The sequence below is a fragment of the Cetorhinus maximus genome, chromosome 1 (genome assembly GCF_964194155.1).
Source record: "Cetorhinus maximus chromosome 1, sCetMax3.hap1.1, whole genome shotgun sequence".
Lineage (NCBI taxonomy): Eukaryota > Metazoa > Chordata > Chondrichthyes > Lamniformes > Cetorhinidae > Cetorhinus > Cetorhinus maximus.
The window spans coordinates 190,854,846-190,877,646 of NC_135879.1; the positions used below are offsets into that span (position 1 = coordinate 190,854,846).

General features: G+C 41.0%; 1 protein-coding gene across 1 annotated transcript in view; it reads left to right on the forward strand.

Annotated features, from left to right (window-relative positions):
- nol6 (nucleolar protein 6 (RNA-associated)) overlaps window positions 1–22,801 on the forward strand; it is a 125,509-nt gene that overhangs the window by 78,437 nt on the left and 24,271 nt on the right. The window contains exons 16-22 of the mRNA XM_078551346.1: window positions 5,239–5,376; window positions 11,216–11,333; window positions 13,454–13,608; window positions 16,539–16,702; window positions 17,841–17,993; window positions 19,112–19,209; window positions 22,389–22,513. Of these exons, the coding sequence (XP_078407472.1) occupies window positions 5,239–5,376; window positions 11,216–11,333; window positions 13,454–13,608; window positions 16,539–16,702; window positions 17,841–17,993; window positions 19,112–19,209; window positions 22,389–22,513 (951 nt within the window). The remainder of the gene's footprint in view (window positions 1–5,238; window positions 5,377–11,215; window positions 11,334–13,453; window positions 13,609–16,538; window positions 16,703–17,840; window positions 17,994–19,111; window positions 19,210–22,388; window positions 22,514–22,801) is intronic.

Sequence of the window (22,801 nt, forward strand, 5' to 3'; positions counted from 1 at the left end):
GTGTACTAACATTGAATAGATTGAAACACAGTTTCAAACCAAGTATACTGATTTGGCTGTTTCTGCAGTTCCAGCCTGGGAGAATTATTTATTTGAATTATGATGGCTGTGCAGTGTTTTCTTGCATGAGTTCTGCTGGTACATTAGGTTTTCGGGAAGAAAAGCTCAAGTGGAAACGTCTCTGCATCTACCTATCAATCCCGTTCATGACCATAAAGGTTTCTATCAGGCCATCCCTCAGCCTTCCTTCTTCTAGATAAGAGCCCAAAACTTTTCAATCTTTACCGATGGGGATAATTTCTCCGTTCTTGTCTAGTTTTAATTGATTTTTATTGTACCCCCTGCAGTGCCTCAACATCCTTCATCCTTTCCATAATATGGAAGTAACAGCTGTGTGCAGATTACATTAGATAATTCATCTGTGATCAGAGGTGGACTGTAAAGCCCAGAAGTTTTGTATCTGCTTATTTTCTGTCATGTGACCTTGATGTCACAAAGGAACACAGGAACAGGAATAGGCCATTTAGCCCATCACATCCTGTCACATTTGATCTTGAGATGAGCTCCTGACCTCCTATTCATGCTATCACTAAGACCGCTTATTTCCACCCCTGTGGCATCACTTGACTTCACCAGTTTCAGCTCGTTGCTGCTGACAGCCTCATCCGTGCCTTTGCTTTCTCTGGGCTTGTCTATTCCAATACACTCCTAGCTGGTCTCCCACATTCAAACCACTGGAAACTTGAGGTTATCTAAAACTCTGCTGCCTGTGTCTTAACTTGTAACAAGTCCTGACCTCCCATCATCCCTGTGCTCGCTGACCTACACTGGCTCCCTTTTAGGCAGTGTCTCGATTTTAAAATTCTCATCCTTATTTTCAAATCCCTCCATGGCCTTACCCCTTCCTACCTCTGTAATCTCTTCCAGCCCCACAACCCTTCGAAACACCTGTGCTCTCTAATTCTGGCCTCTTGTGAATTCCCAATTATAATTGCTCCACCATTGGTGGCCGTGCCTTCAGTTGCCAAGTCTCCAAGCTCACTGAAGGTTCCTCCCTAAGCCTTTTTTTCCTCTGTACCTCACTTTCCTTCTTTAAGACACTTCTTAAAACCCTTCTCTTTGACCAAACCTTTAGTCATCTGATCTACTTATGTAGCTTTGTGCCATATTTTTTACGATGCCCCTGTGAAGTGCCTTGGGACATTTTTTTATGTTATAGGTGCTATATAAACATTTGTTGTTGGATCGTGCACTGGAGAGAAATTCAAATTACAGTTGCAGTAAGTGGAAACCCCTCCAGGTGGCAGTGCTGAGCTGATAGGAATCGCTGTTCTTGGTCAGGGCATTGAAATTGACTGTCTGGTTAAGCAACCCTGAGCCCCAGTGATGGCTGCTGAGGAAAATGAATTCAAACACATCTTCAGTGATTTTAATGGTACTGTGGCTGTTCGTGGTGTATGTGTGCATTGGGATTTTAACCCTTTAAAGTTGCACTTTTTCCTGTGCAAGAACAACCGTGCCAAAAAAAACCTTAACGTATGAACATTTCTGTCTGTATAAGCTCTAAAAAAAAATTAAAAATTGTGAAACAAAAGAGTTTGTAGAGGATAAAAGAAGACAGATTTAACAAAGTACCCTTTATGTATCTGTATGACACACAATTAAATACTATTCAACACACAAACCTCCCAGCATAAAAGAGACCCTGTGCACACTCCTGGTCGGACTTAGTGGAAAAATGAAAATGGGATCTCGTTGTGTCCAGTGCGGACTGTCAGGTTTAGATCCTAGATTATAACCTAAACCTACTCGACCTGTTTATGGCTCTCTTATTAAGGTTATGTGCCATTCCAAGTGCCTGTTTTAAGAGAGTTTCATTATTACATGGTATAGTTCACCTGCAGCTTGGTATTGAATTTATGAACATGAGAAATAGGAGTAGACCTTACAACCTGTCAGGCCTGCTCTGCCATTCAGTGCAATCGTGGCTGATCGACAGTTTCAACTCCACTTTCCCACCTGCTCCCCGTATTCCTGGATTTCCTGAGAGATCAAAATCTAACTTTTCTACTCTGCTTCCTATCTGTTAACCAATACTCTGTCCACGTGAATATATCACCCGCAGCCCCCCCCCCCCCACCCCCCCCTCCTCCCCCCAATTCCATGAGCCCTTATCTTGCCTATTAACCTTCTGTGTGGCACCTTATTAAATGCCTTTTGGAAATCCAAGTATATTACATCCGTTATTTCCCCTTTATCTACCCAACCAGTTACATCCTCAAAAAACTCCAATGAATTTGTCAAATATGATTTCCCTTTCGTAAAAACATGTTAACTTTGTCTGCCATACTATGATTCTTCAGTGCATTAAGTCTTTCTTAATAATAGATTCCAGTACTTTCCCAATGACTGATGTCAGGCTAACTGGCCTGTAGTTCTCAGTTTTCTCTCTCCCTCTTTTCTTGAAAGGCAATGTTGTATTTGCCTTCTTCCAATCTGCTAGGCCTGTTCCAGAATCTAGGGAATTTTGGAAAATCATAGCTAGAGCATCCACTATCTCTGCAGCTATCTCTCAGTACCCTAGGATCTAGGCCATCAGGTCCTGGGGATTTGTTGGATTTTCGTCCCTTAAGCTTCTCTAGTACTTTCTGTCTGCTGACATTAATTACCTTAACTTCCATGCTCTTCTTAGCCCTAGGTTAATTCTATTTCTGGTCTATAACTTGTGTCTTCTACTGTGCAGACAGCACAAAATATTTGTTCAATGTTGCTGCCATTTCCTCATTCCCCATGCTAATTTCTCCTGCCTCTACTTCTACAGGACAAATGTTTACTTTAGTTACTCTCTTCCTTTTTATTTATTGTTTTTTATTCATCCATGGAATGTGGGCATCGCTGGTGAGGCCAGCATTTATTGCCCATCCCTAATTGCCCTTATTCAGTGGGCATTTATGAGTGAACCACATTGCTGTGGATCTGGAGTCACATGTAGGCCAGACCAGGTAAGGGCGGCATATTTTCTTCCCAAAAGGATATTAGTGAACCAGATGGGTTTTTACAACCATTGGGAATGGTTTCGTGGTCATCATAAGAATTTTAATTCGAGATTTTTATTGAATTCAAATTTCACCATCTGCCATGATCCCCAGAACATTACCCTGAGTCTCTAGAATACTAGTCCAGTGACAATACCACTATGCCACCACTTCCCCACTGCCCTATATACATGTAAAAGCTCTTACAATCTTTTTGTTTGTGTTGAGGAAACCAGGTATTACTTAATGTAATTAAACCTGATGATTTTATGAACATACGAATTAGAAGCAGGAGTAGGCCACTCGGCTCCTCGAGCCTGCTCCGCCATTCAATAAGATCGTGGCTGATCTGAATGTAACCTCAACCCCACATTCCTGCCTATCATGGATAACCTTTCACCCCCTTATTAATCAAGGATCAATCTAGCTCTGCCTTAAAAATTTCAAAGACTCTGCTTCCACCGCCTTTTGAGGTAAAGGGTTCCAACCCTCTGCGAGGAAAAATTTCTCCTCATCTCTGTATTAAATGAGTGACCCCTTATTTTTAAACAGTGACCCCTAATTCTAGATTCTCCCACAAGAGGAAACATCCTCTCCACATCCACCCTGTCAAGACCCCTCAGGATCGTAAAGGTTTCAGTTAAATCACCTGTTTTTCTTCTAAACTCCATTGGATACAAGCCTAACTGTCCAACCTTTCCTCATAAGAAAACACGACATTCCTGGTGTTAGTCGAGCAAACCTTCTCTGAGCTGCTTCTAATGCGTTTACATCTTTCTTTAAATAAGGAGACCAGTGCTGTACACAGTACTCCAGATGTGGTCTCACCAATGTCTTGTACAATTGAAGCATAACCTCCCTACTGTTGTATTCAATTCCCCTCACAATAAATGATAACATTTTATTAGCTTTCCTAATTACCTGCTGTACCTGCACACTAACCTTTGTGGTGCATGCACTAGGACGCCCAGATTCCACTGAATCTCAGATCTCTTCAATCTCTCACCATTTAGGTAATAAGCTGCTTTTTTATTCTTCCTGCCAAAATGAACGATTTCACATTTTCCCACATTATACTCCATTTGTCAGATCTTTGCCCACTCACTTAACCCATCTATGTCACTTTGTAGCCTCCTTGCATCCTCTTCACAATTTACTTTTCTACCTATCTTTGTGTCATCAGCAAATTTAACAACTATTCCTTTGGTCCCTTCATCCAAGTCATTTATCTAAATTGTAAGAAGTTGAGGCCCCAGCACTGATTCCTGTGGCAAACCACTCGTCACATCCTGCGGACGAGAAAAATATCCATTTATGGCTACTCTCCGCTTTCTGTTAGCTAGCCAACCTTCTCTCCATACCAATATGTTACCCCCTACATCATGAGCTTTTATTTTCTGCAATAGCCTTTGATATGGCACTTTATCAGATGTCTTCTGGAAATCTAAATACAGTACATCCACCGGTTCCCCTTTATCCACAGCGCATATGACTGCTTCTATGAACTGTGCTATAACATCTTTAATAATAGCTTCTAACATTTTCCCTATGACAGATGTTAGGTTAAGTGGCCTATAGTTTCCAGCTTTCTGTCTCCCTCCCTTTTTGAATAAAGGAGTTATATTTGCTATTTTCCAATCTAATGGAAACTTCCCCGAATCTCAGGAATTTTGGAAAATTAAAACCAGCACATCAACTATCTCACTAGCCATTTCTTTCAAGACCTTAGGGTGAAATCCACCTGGGCCTAGGGATTTGTCAGCCCGCAGCCCCAACCATTTGTTCAATACCACTTCCCTGGTGATTGTAATTTTCCCGAGTTCCTGTCTCCCTTCCATTTCCTGATTTACAGCTATTTCCAGGATGTTACTTGTGTCCTCTATAATGAATCCAAAGCAAAATATCTGTTTAATTCATCCGCCATCTCCCTACTTTCCATTATCAATTCCCCAGTCGCGCTTTGTATGGGACCAACGCTCAATTTGTTAACTTTCCTTATTTAAATGTCTATAAAAATCCTTGCTATCCGCCTTTATATTACTAGCTAGCTTTCTCTCATACTCTTAATTTTCCCCCCCTCCTTATTTTCTGAAGGTTGTCAGTAATGAGTAAGAATCAGCCACCATATTTTTAAAAAAGTCATAATTTTCATTCAACCCATAATACCCTCAGCAAGATGACCAACATTATATCTTTGTCTCAGCATGCAGGGTCCGAGGAGAAGACCATCAGTGTTGTGCAATCGTATGATGACCTGAGTCGGAAACTTTGGAACCTCAGTGGACTTCCCCTGAATGTCACATCAGTCCAAGGGATTCACCCTGTGTTCCGATTCACAGAAGTAAGCTCATTTTTTTTTTGCGCTTTGAATACTTAATTATATTATTCAAAATGTTCAGACCGCATTGACTTCTTTGCAGTGATTTAAGGGTTAAGATTGCATTCTGCTGGTGGGCACGTTGCTGCAATGTTCATACTTTTAAACTGGTCCTTGCAGTGATTATGTATGAAGGAACAAACAGTTCTTGGCTAAATGATGTTCCATTTTGGCACAATTCCCATGTACTTCCTGCTGCACACTCCTGCCTATTGAAAATGGAAAACGAGGTTGAAACCTAAAATTTTGATCAGATATATTATGTTCTTCATTGATTTGATCTCTCTCTCTCTCTATTTTGAAATGGAAAGGATACAATAGAGCCGTCTTCTATTATGACGGAATGAGTAAGATGGTTGCATAGTTCTTCAGATGGCAGATAAAATAATCATAGAATTGCTACAGCACAAAAGGTGGCTGTTTGGCCCATCCTGTCCGTGCCGTTTCTCTGTCGTCTGGCAATTGTTTTTCTCTCCAGGTGCTTATTCAATTCTCTTTTGAAAGCCATGATTAATTCTGCATCCTCCATATTCTCGGGCAGTGATTTCTAACCACGTGCTACACAAAAAAGTTTTTCCTTATGTTGCAGTTGCTTCCTTTGTCAGTCACCTTAAATCAATGTTCACTGGCTGTCGACCGCTCTGCCAGTGGGGACAGTTTCTCCCTATTTACTCTGTCCAGAATGCTCATAATTTGAAAAACCTCTATCAAATCTCCTCTCAGCCTTCTCTTCTCTAAGGAGGAGAATCCCAGCTTCGTCAATCTATCTTTGTAACTGAAGTCCCTCCAGAAGCTTCATTCCTTTTGAAATCTAAAGATGACGGACAGAGAAAGCAAAATATGAAAATGAATTCAAAAATTACCACTTTGTCTTTTGCTTTATATTAAGGGAGTAAAGTTTTGGTTATAGTAGTGAGCTGTGTAGATCAAGAAGGTCTTCAGTTTGATCTCTGCTTTGTGTTGAGTTACATGATCTCAGCTGCGGAAATAGAGAGGTGGCATCATTGCCATTGTTGCTTCTTCATAAGAACTTAAGAAGTAGGAGCTCGAGCAGTCAGACCTGCAAGCCTGCTCTGCTTTCAGTATGATCATGGCAGACCTTCTACTCAATTGCATTTTCCCACACCATCCCCATATCCCTTGGTGTCCAAAAATCACTTGATCACTGCCTTGAATATACTCTGTGAATGAGCATCCTTGGTTTCTGGGCTAGAGAATTCCAAAGCTTCATAACTGTTTTGAATGAAGAAATTTCCCCTCACCTCAGTTTTAAATGGCTAACCCCTTATTCTGAGACTGTGACCCCCTAGGTCTAGACTCCCTAGTGGGGCAGGGAAAAGTCAGATGGGGTTCTGCACTTAACAGTCGTTTTTACTGAAAGGTGCGTATGTGTGAACATTTGTCAAAGACAGGAGTTTTACACAGCTGAACGGTTTACAAGCACTCATTGTCTCATGCTTCATTCACTGGTAATTCTTATGAGCCTCCTCTTCTTGTCGTATTGCTACACATTCCCTTGCCACTGTTCCACACAGGCTCTGGCTCAAGAGCAGACCCCCAGGGCTGCATGGCTCTGGTAGTAGAGGGCATACTAGGGGATGTTCCATCATTTGGATTGCCGCTTTGCAGTCAGTCAACAGAATTCATCTGAAGGTGCCAAGTAGTTATCAACAATTCCTTCGCTTTCCCACTTCTGCAAAGGGGCTATGCAGTATCTGACATCAGTCCCGAGGTGATTGAGGTACGGCCAAGTAGACCAAGCATTGTTGGCTCCTCATGGGAAGGATTCCTTTAGGTCATTAGACAACTTGTGTGTCTTTGACTGTAGATGTGCCGACCAGTCAGCTAGCAGTGTGGAGGTTACAATCTAGGACCTGAATGTTGTGGCCCTTGTCAGACTTTACTGAGCCTATGAACCCTTCCACAATGCTACTTCCTGATAGCCAGATTTCTCAAACTGGTACTGGAGGGTGAAAAAGGCCAAAACTAGACCAACATGGAGGCAAACATTAATGTCAGAACCAGGGTCCTTATCTAGGACCAACATTGACTGTCACCTCGGCCAACATTGAGGGCCTTTTGGCGACCAAGCAATGCTTGCACAAGAAACACCTGTGACATCCTTTGTCTGCAAGAAACACAACAAGGAGCTATATGCATCTATCCAAAGATAACAGGAATGAGTCTTGTAGAAAGACCCCATGATTACTCTGGCAGCACTCTTTTCTTTGGCGTGTAAATAACTAATTGGATGCGATCTCAGAGAGCTGCCGTTCCTCTGAATTTGTATCTTGGAGAAAGTTTGTTCTTTCAGGAGAGCAGAGACAGACCTGAGGATTTCTCAACTGGATTTGTTCCTAGAAAATGAAGTTTTAATTTACATATGTATGTGTATTAAGAAATGTTGGGCCAGGTTTTATAAAAATTCAGATTACTACTTTTGACTGCAATAAAGATGAATTTTTCACAGAGCTTCAGTAATTCATTGCTGATCAATATCAGTTCAGGATAGTGGTTTTGGGCACACAACTTAAGAAGCATTGCGAATTACTCTGTTAGCTACAACTGAACATTCTTCCCCAGTAGGGGGCATTCTGGGAGTTTAGGTAGTGCATGCCTTCTCTTGAATCTATCCTTTGTGGAATTTTCCCAGAAAGTTTTTGTATTCCTGTGTTTTTACCGCTAAGTAAACAACATAAACACAAAACATTTGTTTTCATTGAGCCTTTATGTAGCTAAGGTTCTACCTGTTGAATTAAGTTCCTTATGCAGTATTTTATTCAAAGGATTGCCACCCCATGACCTAAAATAAAATGAGACCAAGTTTAGTTTTTGGTGATCAAAGAGTGATTCAAATTTTTCATACATTCTGCTTCACAATAGTGATCGCACTTTCAAAATAAATCTTTACATGTGATAAGGTACTATACACAGGCACCATATAAGTGCAAATGTTCTGTTTCTATGTACAATGACAGACTTTAAAGCCACGTTATCTCACCTGAACAAACTTTTTTACAAACATAAAATGTTAACTGTAGATGCCAAATATTTATTACCAGCTCCTTGCGTCTACATTTTTCACCCCTTCTCCCGATAACCTTGCTCCCTTTCCTCTGGTTGAGGATAAGCTGCTGATATGTATTCAAATCTTTACAAAGATGTTTGGAGTAATGTAAATGTGGCTGATTGGGGCCTCCCCATTTGATTTCTGCCACATGTTGGAATTTTGTTTTCAGCTATTCAGCAGCAAGGTGGGGGCGGGGGGGGCAGTTGGTGGTGGTGGTGGTTTGAGGCAAATAATCCAAGTTCTAATCCTTGATGATTTAGTGTGGTGTACCTCATTGTCCTAAAGGATGTTTTTTTAGTCAATGTTATTCAAGAAGTGGAAAGTTGGTTGTTTGTAACTGATCCTCACAAGCTGAGACTTGGAGCTCAGTTGCAACAAACATTTAGCACAACAAGAAAGGCCAAATTGAAGAGAGTGTCAGCCGAAACCATGCTCCCATGGCTGCTCATAGTAAAATTGGCAGCCGTCTGGCAGCAAGTAACCCACCTAGGTATTTAATTGGAAATGATGTGTGCCATAGGGAGACCAGGGAAGCAGCGATAGACAAAGATGAACAGGGGGAAAATGGTGACATAGTGGCAATGTCTGTTGTTAGTGTCTGTTCATGACTGTTAATCCCGAGTCTCAGGCTAATGCTGTGTGGACATGGGTTCAAATCCCACCATGGTAGCTGGTGGAATTTAATTTCAAGTAATAACTAATCTCTGTAATGATGGTCAATTGTTGTAAAAACCTATTTGGTTCACTAATGTCCTTTAGAGAAGGAAAACTGCCATCCTTACCTGGCCTGGCCTACATCTGACTCCAGATTCACAGTAATGTGGTTGACTCCTATCTGGCTTAGTAAGCCACTCATTTCAAGGATAATTAGAGAAGGGCAACAAATATTGGCCTTGCCAGCGATGCCTGTATCCCGTGAAAGAATTTTTAAAAATCCTAATAATAAAATATTTGCAGCAGCTATTGTTACTGAAATTGTGCTCTGATACATGGTACCACGTTTCCTATGTTTTGAACTTGTAGTAATCACGTTCCAGTAACTTAGCTAAAATATTTTACTTATCGTAGATTAATACCAGATGACCATATTCTGATGAACCCAGAAGCTGACAGAGCATAAAATACTGCACTGTGTGAAAGGACAATTGGATGATTTCAGGATGCAAGTGGTAGAGTTACTACTGGGACTGTAGGCAATAGTTACCAAAAACAAACAATGCACCGACCTCCAAGGTGGTTGACAGCTGACCACTTTGGACGTGTTTGGAAATGGGTTTCAGAATTAACCATCAACAGGCATAATTTCATAGTGCATGTTAGAGTCTTATTGTTGTAGATTTTTTTCTTTCTTTTTCTCTTTATCCCTTGTCTTTATGTCTTTTTATTTCTGTCTGTGTGCCTATTCTTTAATGAATTATTTTATAAGTGCCACAATCTCTAATTTGTCACATTGCTTCTTTGGCATCCAGTACTGGATGAGCAGACATTTCCTCGAAATAAATATTAGTAGAACCAAACCCATTGTCTTTGTTCCCTTTCACCAACTCTGTTCCCTAGATAACAACTTCATCCCTCCCCCTGTCAATTGTTTGAAGCAGAATCAGACTATTCGCAACCTTGAACGGATTGAGGACATCAAAAAAATAGGAGCAAGAGTAAGCCATTTGAGTCTGCTCCGCCATTCAGTAAGAGCATGGTTGATCTGATCGTGGCCGCAACTTCACTTTCCTGCCTGTGTCTCATAACCCTTGACGCCCTTGTATGTTTGACCCTAAGATGAGTTTCTGATCACATATCTGTGCTATCAACAAGGTCGCCTACTTATTCCTCCATTACATTGCCCAACTTCACTCCTGCCTCAACTCATCTGCTGCTGAAACCCTCATCCATGTCTTTGTTACTTCTCAACTCGATTATTGCCACACTCTCCTGGTTGGCTTCCCATTTTCCACCTCCATAATCTTGAGATCATCCTAGCTTGCACAAAATCCCATTCGCCCACTACCCCTCCCTTGCTGACCTATGTTGCCTCCCAGTTTGGCAGAGCCTCATTTTTAAAATTCTCATCCTTATTTTTAAATTTCTCTGTGGCCTCACTCCTCCCTACCTGTGTAACCTCCTTCACCCCTACAATCGTCTGAACTCTCCACTCCTCCAATTCTAGCCCCTTGTGTGTCCCTGATCTTAATTGTTCCACCTTTGGTGTTGTGCTTCAGGCTCTAAGCTGTGAAATCTCCTCCCTGTACCTCATGACCTCTTTAGCTCTCTCCTTTGTTTAAGATGTTCCTTAAAATCTATCTCGTGAACAAGCTTTTGGTCATCTGCTCTAATACCTCCTCATGTGACTCACCATCAATTTTGTTTTCGGATGTTTTACTATGTTAAGGGCACTATATAAATGCAAGTTGCCATTGCTGCGTTACTAATGCAGGCAATGTGATGATATGAAATTTGTCTTTGTAACTTCTATGTATTGCCCTTTAGTCATTAGTGCATTTATGTGGGAGCCCATGGGAGGGAAGGAGAAGGACAAAAATACCTTCTAAACAGATGGACTCCCACCATCAAAATACTATAAGGCAAAGTCAACATGCTACGCTCACCTGTAAAACCCATTGTTGGTGTGGCTAAGATCAAGCACATCATCTACCTGTGTGCGTTAATTTTTAATCCATAGGATTTTGATATTGGTTGTCAATAGTTCCTTTTTAAATTTGACCTCTTTCTTTATAGGTTTTTCCACCAGTGCCAGTGAAACCAGATTTCTCTTTTTATATGAAGGCTAAGAACACCAAATGCCTGCTTCCTTCAAGTGACAAACCATGCTCTGTATATGTCCCAGCATTGAAAGGTAAAGAGCTTAATAAAACTGGCCTTTCTTTGATCTAAGTGGTCTTTGGCTGTCTTGTTGATCGATGTATTTGATATCCAACTTGTTTCATTTCTGACAATTGCTTTCTGTATCTGCGCAGTTCAATAAGCTGGTTTTGTTTGTAGCAGCTATCAGATCTCCAAAGTAAGAGAGGGAGAGTAATTTATTTTACACTTGTACATTATGAGCAAGTGTTAATGGCTGAACATTCTGTCCTAGAATAGAGATACTGTGGTTTAAACCTTAGTCCCAGCTGTAATTAAAACTCCATTTTTCATAAGATCACAACAAGGCAGTTAAATGGAATATTTCCATCCAGTGGGAGAGCTGAAGTTACCGCAACTAGTACTGTCTCAGAGTTGCTCACCTGCTGCTGCTGTAGTACTTAAGCTTGTTCAACAGTATACCTGCAGAATCAGCAATATAGCTGCTAAAACATAGAAAATTACAGCACAAAAGGAAGCTGTTTGACAGGAAGGTAGAGACATCCTTTTTAAGCTGCCTTTGGAAATCAAGCAAAAGACTTGTCATAAACAGGAAAGGACAACGTGGGTATATGTTGCTTCTCTATTGGGTGAGGTGTTACAAATTCAAGTCTGCTGTAAATACTTTCTCAGGTTCATTGGTGTCAGCCACCCCTACAAATGGTGTGATCACCTTACATTTGTTATCTGCTTACACAACCTGAGGTGGAAACCCCATCTTGTGTGCTGAACTGTATATTTGTTTCTTCCATATGTGCACTTCCTCATTGTCTCCACAGTTCTACCAAATGAACACTTGGTGAACCTAGGCCAGAAACTAATAACCAGCTGCCTTATTTCACACTATGAGAACATCCAGAATATCACTTGTAATCAAAATTCACTGATTCCACATGGCTTCATTTTGCTTCCTGTGCAGAAAGAACATAAACTTTCCATGCTATTCCATATTGGTGGACTGTCTCTCTTGTGTTCTTATAATTATCTTTCTTCCTGTACAAACACTGGTTATAAGAATTTGCAAAATGGCCTTCAGTCCAGGGTAGAGCTTCTTCACTCTGTTGCCCTCTTATTTTTTTTCTCTCATCAGCTTGTTTTCAGTGACAACTTTCAGTCAAACTGACTCCCCTTTCCAACAAATTTCAGTCAAACTGACTCCCCCTTTCCACAACTTTCAGTCAGACTGACTCCCCTTTCCCATAACTTTCAGTCAAACTGACTCCCCCTTTCCACAACTTTCAGTCAGACTGACTCCCCCTTTCCACGACTTTCAGTCAGACTGACTCCCCTTTCCCACAACTTTCAGTCAGACTGACTCCGCTTTCCCACAACTTTCAGTCAGACTGACACCCCTTTCCACAACTTTCAGTCAGACTGACTCCCCCTTTCCACAACTTTCAGTCAGACTGACTCCCCTTTCCCACAACTTTCAGTCAGACTGACTCCCCTTTCCAACAACTTTCGGTTAAACTGACTCCCCTTTCCCACACCCAAGAGCAGAATCCACTATCTTAATTTAGCAATGAGCTCTGCAGACGTGAGTTGAATAGGGTTGCCAGAGCAGCAGTAAGTGAGAACTTTCACTGGAACGTTAAGCAGTTTTCCTTTGGCTGATGAACATTGGTTCAGACACCTTGTCTGAACTCTAACCAAAATATCTCAGCCCACTATTCTGTTTATTTAATCCCTGAGAGCTATATTTAACTCAATTGTGGCATTTTTAACGTGTATTACACCCCAGATCTCTCCGTTGAGACACAGTCAGAATTCCCAAAAAGTTTAAATATTTATGGAGGGATTATAGAACAGGTTCTCAAATTAGCATGGATTTTAAATAGCTTCCTTTTAAAGCTAATTGGGAAGTGTTGAGACAAGCACAAATAATAAGTTTTATGTAATAACTCAAGTGATGAAAAATGTGATGCAGTACATTTCCATGAGAATTAAGCTCCCCATGTTTTGTGTGCATCAGACTACTGTGTGATTGTGTCTTTAGCTTCTTGTATGCTGTGCTGCTGTTGAGAACTGCCCCAAGATATTTGCTCTCAGATACTGCTTCAGTGTTGAGCTATCCCTCAGAATTTTGTGTAACATACAACATTCTTTTTCACTTAGTAATCTGTCACATGGAAGGAAGTGGGAAATGGCCCCAAAACAAAGATGCTATTCAACATGTCAAAGCAGCATTTCACATACGATTGGCTGACCTCCTGCACCAACAGCATCAACTCACTTCCCAGCCTTCAACCACTCACGTGGATGTGTATAAGGTATGTCAAAATGTCATTGCCAGACATAAACATGTATTGTTACCGACAAGTGTATTAATCTATTTTTAATTCATTTCAACATTGGCTAAGAACATTGCTAAAAGTTAGAAAACAAAATTACAGCGGCTCATTTAAAAATATAGCTCTCCAGCCAAAATCAAAAAATTACTGGTTCACTGCTGAAAGTAAAAGATAAGGTTTTGGCCGGGTTTCTTTTGTCAGTTCATTTAAGGTAACAGTGGAGGGATGTGGGAGCATGTTTCAATCTTTCTGATGATTGCTTTAGTGAATAGTCGAAGCTGCTGTTTCTCCAGGCTGAGTATTGTCATGTTTTATCCTACAACGATACACTGGTGATGGAGATTAAGGTGAGAGAACCTCAATCTTTTCAGAAGAAACTAATTGCAAACTGTTTAGAAATCTTACCTCCTTGACATCCTTGGCAAACAATTACTCCACATGAGAGTTTTGTGCATAACCTACAGGGATCTGTTGACGAGCACTGGAACATGGGAAAAATTACCTTGAGCATTTAAGTTTGAAATAACTCAAGATTGGTAGAACTTAATTTCAGTATTATTATCACATTTACTTGCCTACTTATAAGCCTTATACTCTGAAATATGCACTGCAGCAACTTTTCAAGGCTCCTTTGACAACACCTTTCACAACACTTAGTAGAACAAGGGCAGCAGATGCATGGGAACACCACCAGTTGTAAGTCACCCTCCAAGTCACACACCACCCTGATTTGGAAATATATCACCCCATCGCTGGGTCAAAATTCTAGAACACCCTTAGGGAGATGGTGGCACATTGGTAATGTCACTGGGGACACAGGTTCAAATCCCACCATGGCAGCTGGTGGAATTTAAATTTAACTAATAAAATCCGGAATTGAAGTCTAGCCTCAGTCATGGTGCCCATGAAACTATCTGGTTTGCTAATGTCTTCTCGGGAAGGAAATCTGCCTTCCTTACCCAGTTGGGCCCACATGTGATTCCACAGCAATATGGTTGACTTTTAACTGCCCTCTGAAATGGCTGAGCAAGCCTCTCAATTCAAGGCCAGCAACATCTACCTCCTAACCGTACTGTGGATGCACCTACATCACACGTACTGCAGCAGTTCAAGAAAGTAGTTCACCATCACCTTCTTGAGACCAATTAGGGATGAGCAGCAAATGCTGACCTTGTAAGCGACATGTATGTGAACAGGTACAAACAAATCCCTGAAGGAACATTCTTTGCTGCCCAAAGCAAGAACATGATGTCCAGCTCCTACATTCCTCTCCTTCAGCCCTCCAAGACACTCCACTACTGTTGATTTGCTCAAAAGCTCCCTTCGGCATCTGCTCTTTCTCCAATTCACCATTAAATAACCAGAGCGATCAACCATCTATGGTCTGTGCTCTGGAACTCCCTCGCTGAACTCACTCACTGAACTCCTTTGCCATGCTTTTTGTCTTCCTCCCTTTAAATGGCACCCTACCTTTGTCTTTGGCCACCTCTCCTCCTAATTTTACCACTTGGGTTGGGCACCACTTTTTAGTCCTCTGCCTTGGAATGTTTTTCTGTGTTAAAATGTTGTATAAATGCAACTTTGTCGTTGTTGCCTCTTGTTACCACTTCTGCTCCCATCAGAAGGCCAGATTTCTTGTTTAGATATCTTCATGAGTGAGGGAATCCAATGAAGATAAATTAAGTTGTGCCTGCAATATATGTCAAATATAGTTTCTTGGTAGTACAGAACTTTAGTATTGCTCAAAAAAGAGACATGCTGTCAAAGCTTTTTGTCTTGCATTCATCAGGGCAGATACGCAAGAATACCCATTGTAAAGGGAGCAACAATTTATACTGCATGAGAAGACAAGTGCTGATTGGTTGGCAAGTGGACTCTGATTGGTAGAGGTGTTGCTGTGGGGGATGCACCAGGGAACAGTTAACTGCCAAACTTTTTAACTTCAAACCAAACAGGCCAACTCTGGTCAAGACATTGCCCTGGGGAATGAACCAGGGAATGGCTTTCCCCCAAGATTTTGTTTGGTTGAAAAAGGTGCAGTGGACATGCTCCTTCTGTCTGCAAAGGACAGGGCCCTTTGTGTGAATATATGTATCATCTAGCCACACTGTGAGCCTGACAATCTTAAATTGGTTGTAAGTGTAATTCTTAGCACAGTCAGGATTGTTTAGCAAGTGCTGTCTAATCGCAGAATCACATCTAATGTTGGACACTGTTTTGAGTTTTGCGAACACAGGCTAGCTGGGTGCAGCCAGTACTTTGCCTGTTGCGAACAGCCAAAGGAATGTGCTGTTTGATACGATCCGCCAGTCGTACCAGCCCATGTTTGCAAAGCTCAAACATAATACCCAACATTAGATGTGATTCTGCGATTGGACAGCACTTGCTAAACAATCCTGATTATGCTAAGAATTATGCTGAAAGCCAATTTAAGAGTGCGGCTCACTTACATGTGCTAAAATCTCCATATTCACATCCCTGTCCTTTGCGGACAGAAGGAGCAGGTCCACGCAATGCACCTTTTACAACTAAAAGGCTTGGGGGACAGACATCCCTGGATCATTCCCTGGGGCAGTACCTTGACCAATCCGAGTCAACCTGCCTGGTTTGAATTTAACTAAAAGCTTGGCAGTTAACTGTTCCCTGTGCATTCCCCATGGCAACGCCTCTACCACAGTCCACTTGCCAACCAATCAGCACTTCTAATTCAGTATAAATTGTTGTTCCCTTTAAAATTCTTGTGTACCTGCCCTGATGAGTGCAAGACGAAAACCTTTGACAACATGTCTCTTTTCCAGCAATATGTCAAATATCCACAAGTAGCTTTTTTTCTAGAGTTGAAAGAGCAACTAAGAATGGATCAAAGTCACTATCACAGATTATTTAAAGTTGTTTTTATTTCTACTTAGGATGGTTATGTTTTTCGAGTTCAAGTGGGATATCATAGAGAACCTCTGATTCTGAAGGAAATCCAGACACCAGACGGCATGCTAAAGTACCGGGACACTGAAGAGTCCTTGCAGCTAGAATTGGAAACCATCCATCTACCTTATCTAACAAGCACGTTGCATGGGTAAGTGACATGCCCTATAACAACATTGCCTTACCTATTTATCCAAAATTAATTTACATTTCAGACAATTTGAGATTTTAAAGTAAATAAAAATATAAAGTGCTGGAAATACTCAGTAGGTCTGGCAGCATCTGTGGAGAGAGAAACAGAGTCAACACTTTGAATTGAATAGACTCTGCTTTAGAACTGAAGGGAGGTAGAACTGTGATGGGTTTTATGCTGTTGAAAGGGGAGAGTGGGGGTGAAGAACAAAAAGTAAGGCCTGGGATAGGGTAAAGGGTGGGAGGGATTAATTAACAAAGATGTCATGGAACAAAAGGCAAAGGGAGTGGTAATGGTTGTAGCAAAGAAACAACGTATTGGTCCAGAGTAAGTGTTAATGGCAGAATAAGGAACAGCTCTGTCTGAAAGTAAAAACATGAAAACACGATACACACTGGCACTTGTGAAAAAGTAAAAGAACCAGAATGGAAGACAGAGTTCAAAGTCTGAAGTTCTTGACCTCAATTTTCAGTCTGGATGGCTGTAAAGTGCCTAATTGGAAGATGAGGTGTTGTTCTTCAAGCTTATGTTGAGCTTCACTGGAACAGTGCAGCAGGCTGAGGACAGAAATGGTGGTGAATTAAAATGGCAAGCAACCAGAAGGTTGGGGGTCATGCTTGAGAACTGAATGGAGGTGTTCCTCAAAGCGGTGACCCACTCTGCATTTGGTCTCCCCAATGTAGAGGAGACCACGGTGTGAGCAGCTTACAATATACTAAATTGAAAGAAGTACAAGTAAATCACTGCTTCACCTGGAAGGAGTGATTGGGGCCTTGGACATTGAGGAGAGAGGAGGTAAAAGTGCAGGTGTTACACCTCCTGCGATTGCATGGGAAGGGAATGATGAGTTGGGGGTGATGAGGAGTGTACCAGGGTGTCGCAGTCCCTTCGGAATGCTGGGAGGGGAGGGGAGGATATATTTGGTGGCTTCATGCTGGAGGTTATGAAAAGGTGGAGGATGACCCTTCGAATTTGGAGGCTGGTGGGCTCCCACAGATGTTAGTTTGAGAGACTGTCAGTTTTATCTGGTGGCATGCATTTAAACATCTTTACTGTTCATCTTTTTAAATTCAGAATTAAATTTATTATCTTCTAGGCTTCAGCAGCAGCATTCTGCCTACAGTGGAACATGTCGACTTGCTAAGCGCTGGGTCAGCGCTCAGTTACTCAGTAATCATATTGGTGAAGAGAGTATTGATCTGCTTGCAGCCTACCTCTTTACACAGCCTGCACCTTATTCACCCCCTGCGTAAGGATCTATTTATATTTCATTGAGGAGATGGGAGAGGGATTCTTGTACTCTTATATTTTAAAACTCCTGTGCAGCCACCTTTAATACACTGAGCGCTGTAAGTGAGTTCACCTGTCCTTGTATGTTTGATTATATCTCGTTTGGCAGCCTGTTCTGTGCTTTTGATCCACCAAACACAATTTTCTGATTTTATCATGAGGCGATGCCAATATAATATTTGTGCTTTTGAGGGTAATTTTTAAAATATTGTTGTGAGATTTGACAATATTCTGGTTATTGGTTATATAATAATGATATTGGTAAAATTTAATGGCAGTTTTACTTCTGTGAAATAATTCATATGCTTAAACCTGCCGGGCCTATTACTGATGCCAATTAGTGGTCTCCCTGATGTTTTGTTGAGGGGTGGGCAGATTGTCCATGATTCTTACTTTCACATTTATAATCCCTTTAGGATTATAGAAAGAAAGAGTGCCTTTTTAAAAGGTTCCATTATATTAATATTAACAGCTAAACCGTGCACAGTTTTGGCTTCCTTACTCAAGGACATTATTGCATTAAAGAGGGTGCAGCGAAGGCTCACTAAATTGATTCCTGAGATGTGAGGGATTGAATGGACCGGGCCTATATTCTGCAGAGTTTAGAAGAATTAGAGGTGATCTCATTAGAATGTATAAAATGCATGGAGGGCTTGACGGGGCAGATGCTGAGACACTGTTTCCCCTTGCTGGAGAGTAGAGAACTTGGGGTCATGGCCTCAAGATAAGAGGGTCAACCATTTAGGACTTAATTTCTTCACTTAGAGGGTTGTGAATCTTTGGGTAGAGAATTTCAAAGGACTGCATATATTCAGTTGTTGAATATATTGAATACTGTGACTTTGAATACCAAGAGAATGGAGAGATATTGGCCTGAGGCAGGAAAGTGAAATTGAGGTCAAGGATCAGCCATGATTTTATTGAAGGGCGAGTAGGCCCCAGGGGCCATATGGCCTAAACCCGCTCCTATTTATTATGTCCTTAATAACCTGACGGTAATAACGTGGCCAATCTTTGTACACTTAAGTAATTTTGAATTTTTTTCATTTTCCTTCTGCATCTTCTTCTGGTTTATAGTTCTCCGCAAACAGGCTTCCTTCGCTTTCTGAATTTGTTATCTACATTTGATTGGAAGAATAACCCACTAATTGTGAATCTGAATGGTGACATAAAAGGTGAGGTTGCTTGAACACTTTGCTGTTTTTAGTTATCACTAGCCTTTGTTACAGATGAAACAGATCAGATCATGTAGGCTAGCAATTAGCAGTCTGGATTGAAATATGCAGCAAAAACCTGCAAAAAATCTCACTTACAATTTCAAAGAATTGCGACCTGACTTGATTTAAGGAAATCACAATTGGATTTTTACCATTTTACCACTTAATTTGGCAAAGACAGGCTTCTATCCCCTTGGAATTTATAGCCATTTCCTTTTCCTCCAGTCTATTTATGTTGAGCTACATTCTCTCCTCCTGATGTAAAGGAGGGATATTTGAGATTGTGGATGGGAAAGTCAGCATTGGTTTAGACAATAATTTGGGAAACTTAACAACACAAGTTTTGTAAAAAAATTAATTTTAGTAATTCTCTTGTTTAATTACTGCGCTGTACCTTTGCATAATGCAGTGATGAAATATCTGTCACTACGGATTAGGTGGTGTATATTTGTTCGATTTTCTTTGGCAGTCCTAGCCTTACGTGGGTCAGTTTCAGTTTGGATGCACTCAAAAGCAGGATATCTCCACTGGTTTGGTTAATAGGTTCTGCAATTCTTTGTAGAGTCCAGAAGGCATTGCCTTCAGGGCACATCTGTAGCTACATCTGACCTTTCTTTCAGGAGCCAAAAAGGTATTCTTCCTTATTTGGATTCAGGAAGGTTTTGATAAGTTATAAATTCCTCTTTGAGGTAGTGATTACTCTGCAGAGCTTGGGCTGTTTGTTCTACATGATGTTTGCGGTTAAGACTTGCTCATTTAATGCAATTTGAAGCCCAAGTTTAAAAATTCCACACCCAAGCTTTTCTGTGGTATGCTTTTTCTTTCTGCTTATTGCACCACGAATAAGTGTTTCACTGAAGTAGTGCAATATCTGCTCTTTCTGAACGTGCTTACACAGCCTATTCCCCATTTTAAATGAATGACACAAGTTTGTTGCAATCAGAACTAGTCTTAGCTCACTTGCTCTTACTTTCTACTTTCACCCCCAGCAAGGTGTGAGGAGTTAATAGGCTTCTTTTGCCTCCAGGATTGAGATACCAGTTCAGCTGCTTCTGCCATATCCCTTACCAGCTATACCCTGAATTTGCAATTTTCCATAGTTTCTTTATGATCTTTCTTCATGCCCGCTCCAAGCTTATCTTGTTCAGAAGATGCACTTCCTGCTCTCTCAATCCTACTTCGCCCTAAACTTCTGACCACCCAGCTCCCCTTCCTGACCCCCCATTCTAACTTACTGTTAACGATTCCCTCTCCTTTGCTACTGTCTACCTCCCTTTCAAGCCTACTTTCAACCTCCAAAAACTCACCCTTGAACCCTCTGTCCTTGCAAACTACTGCCCCAGCCCCAACCTCCCTTTCCTCTCCAAAGTCCTCATTGTTGCCTCCTTGCAAATCCATGCCCATTACTTGCACAATTCCATGCTTGAATATCTCAAATTAGGTTTACACCCTTGCAACAGCACTGAAAAGCCTGATCAAAGTCACAAATGTCAGCCTGTGTGACTGACTGGGGCACTATTCCTTTGCATCCTTTGCCACCAGTTAGCAACCATTGACACTGTTAACCACACCGTCCTCCTTCAATGCCTCTCTTCCGTTGTCCAGCTAGGGGCACTGTCCTCACCTGGTTCCATTCTTATCTATCCAATCGTAGCCACAGAATCTCCTGGAATACCTCCTTTTCTCGCTCCTGCACTTTTGATTCTGGAGTCCCTCAAGGATCTATCCTTGCCTCCCCCACCTCCTGTATTCCTATTTCAGTATTGTTTAAAAATTTGAACACTAATCCCTTTATCTCTATTCAACTCATTGATGTACACAGTGAAAAGAAACCACATTGGAACAGAACCAATGGCTATTTTTAACCATTCAGAAATATTACCCTTGCCTCCCACTGTCTGTTTCCCACCTTCTAACCAAGTTCTAATCCAAAAGCAAAATACTGCAGATGCTAGAAACCCAAAATAAAAACAGAAAATGCTGGAAATACTCAGCAGGTCAGGCAACATCTGTGGTAACATCTTCTGATGACGAATCATGAACCTAAAACGTTAAGTGTTTCTCTCTCCACTGATGTTGCTTGACCTGCTGAGTATTTCCAGCATTTTCTGTTTTTATTTTGGATTTTAATCTAGTTTTCCATCCTCCCACTAAACCATTCACTTAATCTTCTGAAATATGTCGAAAGCTTTTTGAAAGTCCTTGTCATTACGCTCACTGCATATCTGTCATATCCTTGAAGAACTCGTCATGTTTGATATTCTCCAAATCTCTCTCGGCTTAATTATATTCTTTTCATCTAGATAGTTAGGAATTTCATCTTTACTTCAAGATTCCAATATTTTTGGCATGCTAAACTAATTGGTCTATCATTACCCAGGCTAGCCTTGGCTCTCTTTTTGAAAATGGTGTTACATTGGTCACACCCCAGTCCTCCGGCATTACATCCACTCTCAATAGGCAATAGAATGTAATTTCCATTTGCTGGTACTTCCCCCCCCTTTTCCCTCCAATTCCTTGGACATATCCTGTTGGGTATTGGCATTTTGTCATTTTTTTTTAAGCTTGAAAGGCAATTACTTAATAGCATTCATTAAGAAAATAAAATTAAATTGTCTGAAACCCAGTTCCCTCAACATCATGCAACTGGTCAGGCTATGATTGGAAGCTTTCGAAGGGCATGAAGCAGCAAGTGTTCCAAGGCAGCAGATGAAGGCAATTGCAAATTGACCAGGGCCAGTTTACTGAGTCCCATTTTTAAACCCAGTCATTTTAAAAGCAAATAACCCTTGGTCACAATGCCTACCTTAATCTCCTGTTTCCCAATAAAGCTTCTGAGTGCAGTTTTTATAATCTGTAGATGTTTCTTCATTCTGCAGAATATATATGTTCCATTGAGATGGAAGCAGTGGATCAAGGCACAAAGATGATGACCTGACATGTTCTATTTCAGAGTGTCGCATTATTGGATTAGAAAGAAAATTGCAAGGAGCATGATCCAGCAGTTAATCCACTTGTAATTCATTTTTTTTACTGTGGTTTACAAATTGGACATGCGCTTGAGAGGAAGATTTATCTACAATATATTGTGTAACATGAATGACACCTGAAACGGTTTTTGTTACTTGTATTTATAGAAACTGAATATGCTGAGATTAAGAATGACTTTGTGGCCACAAGGACTCAACATCCTGTTATGTTTATTGCTACACCCAATGACAGAAAGAGTTCAATATGGACGAAAGGACGACCATCTGCTCCGGTGAGTGTCGTTTATCCTTCTTTTGTTTTGGAAGGTTTCATAAAACACAGATGTACCCATGCAGATGTTTAGTGATTAATGAGTTTTAGGACATACGTCGATAATTCTTTATGGGTTACATTTATGATCGCAAATTGTTGAGGACATGCATCTGATAAGGCAGTTGATTGGTAATTCATCACCCATTGCTTCAGTCCAATCCTAGCAATTACAATAATAAGAAATTAAGAGGAGGCATTTCCTTTTGTGTTCGAAGAGAGGTGTCCTACACATAACCTATATGAAAAT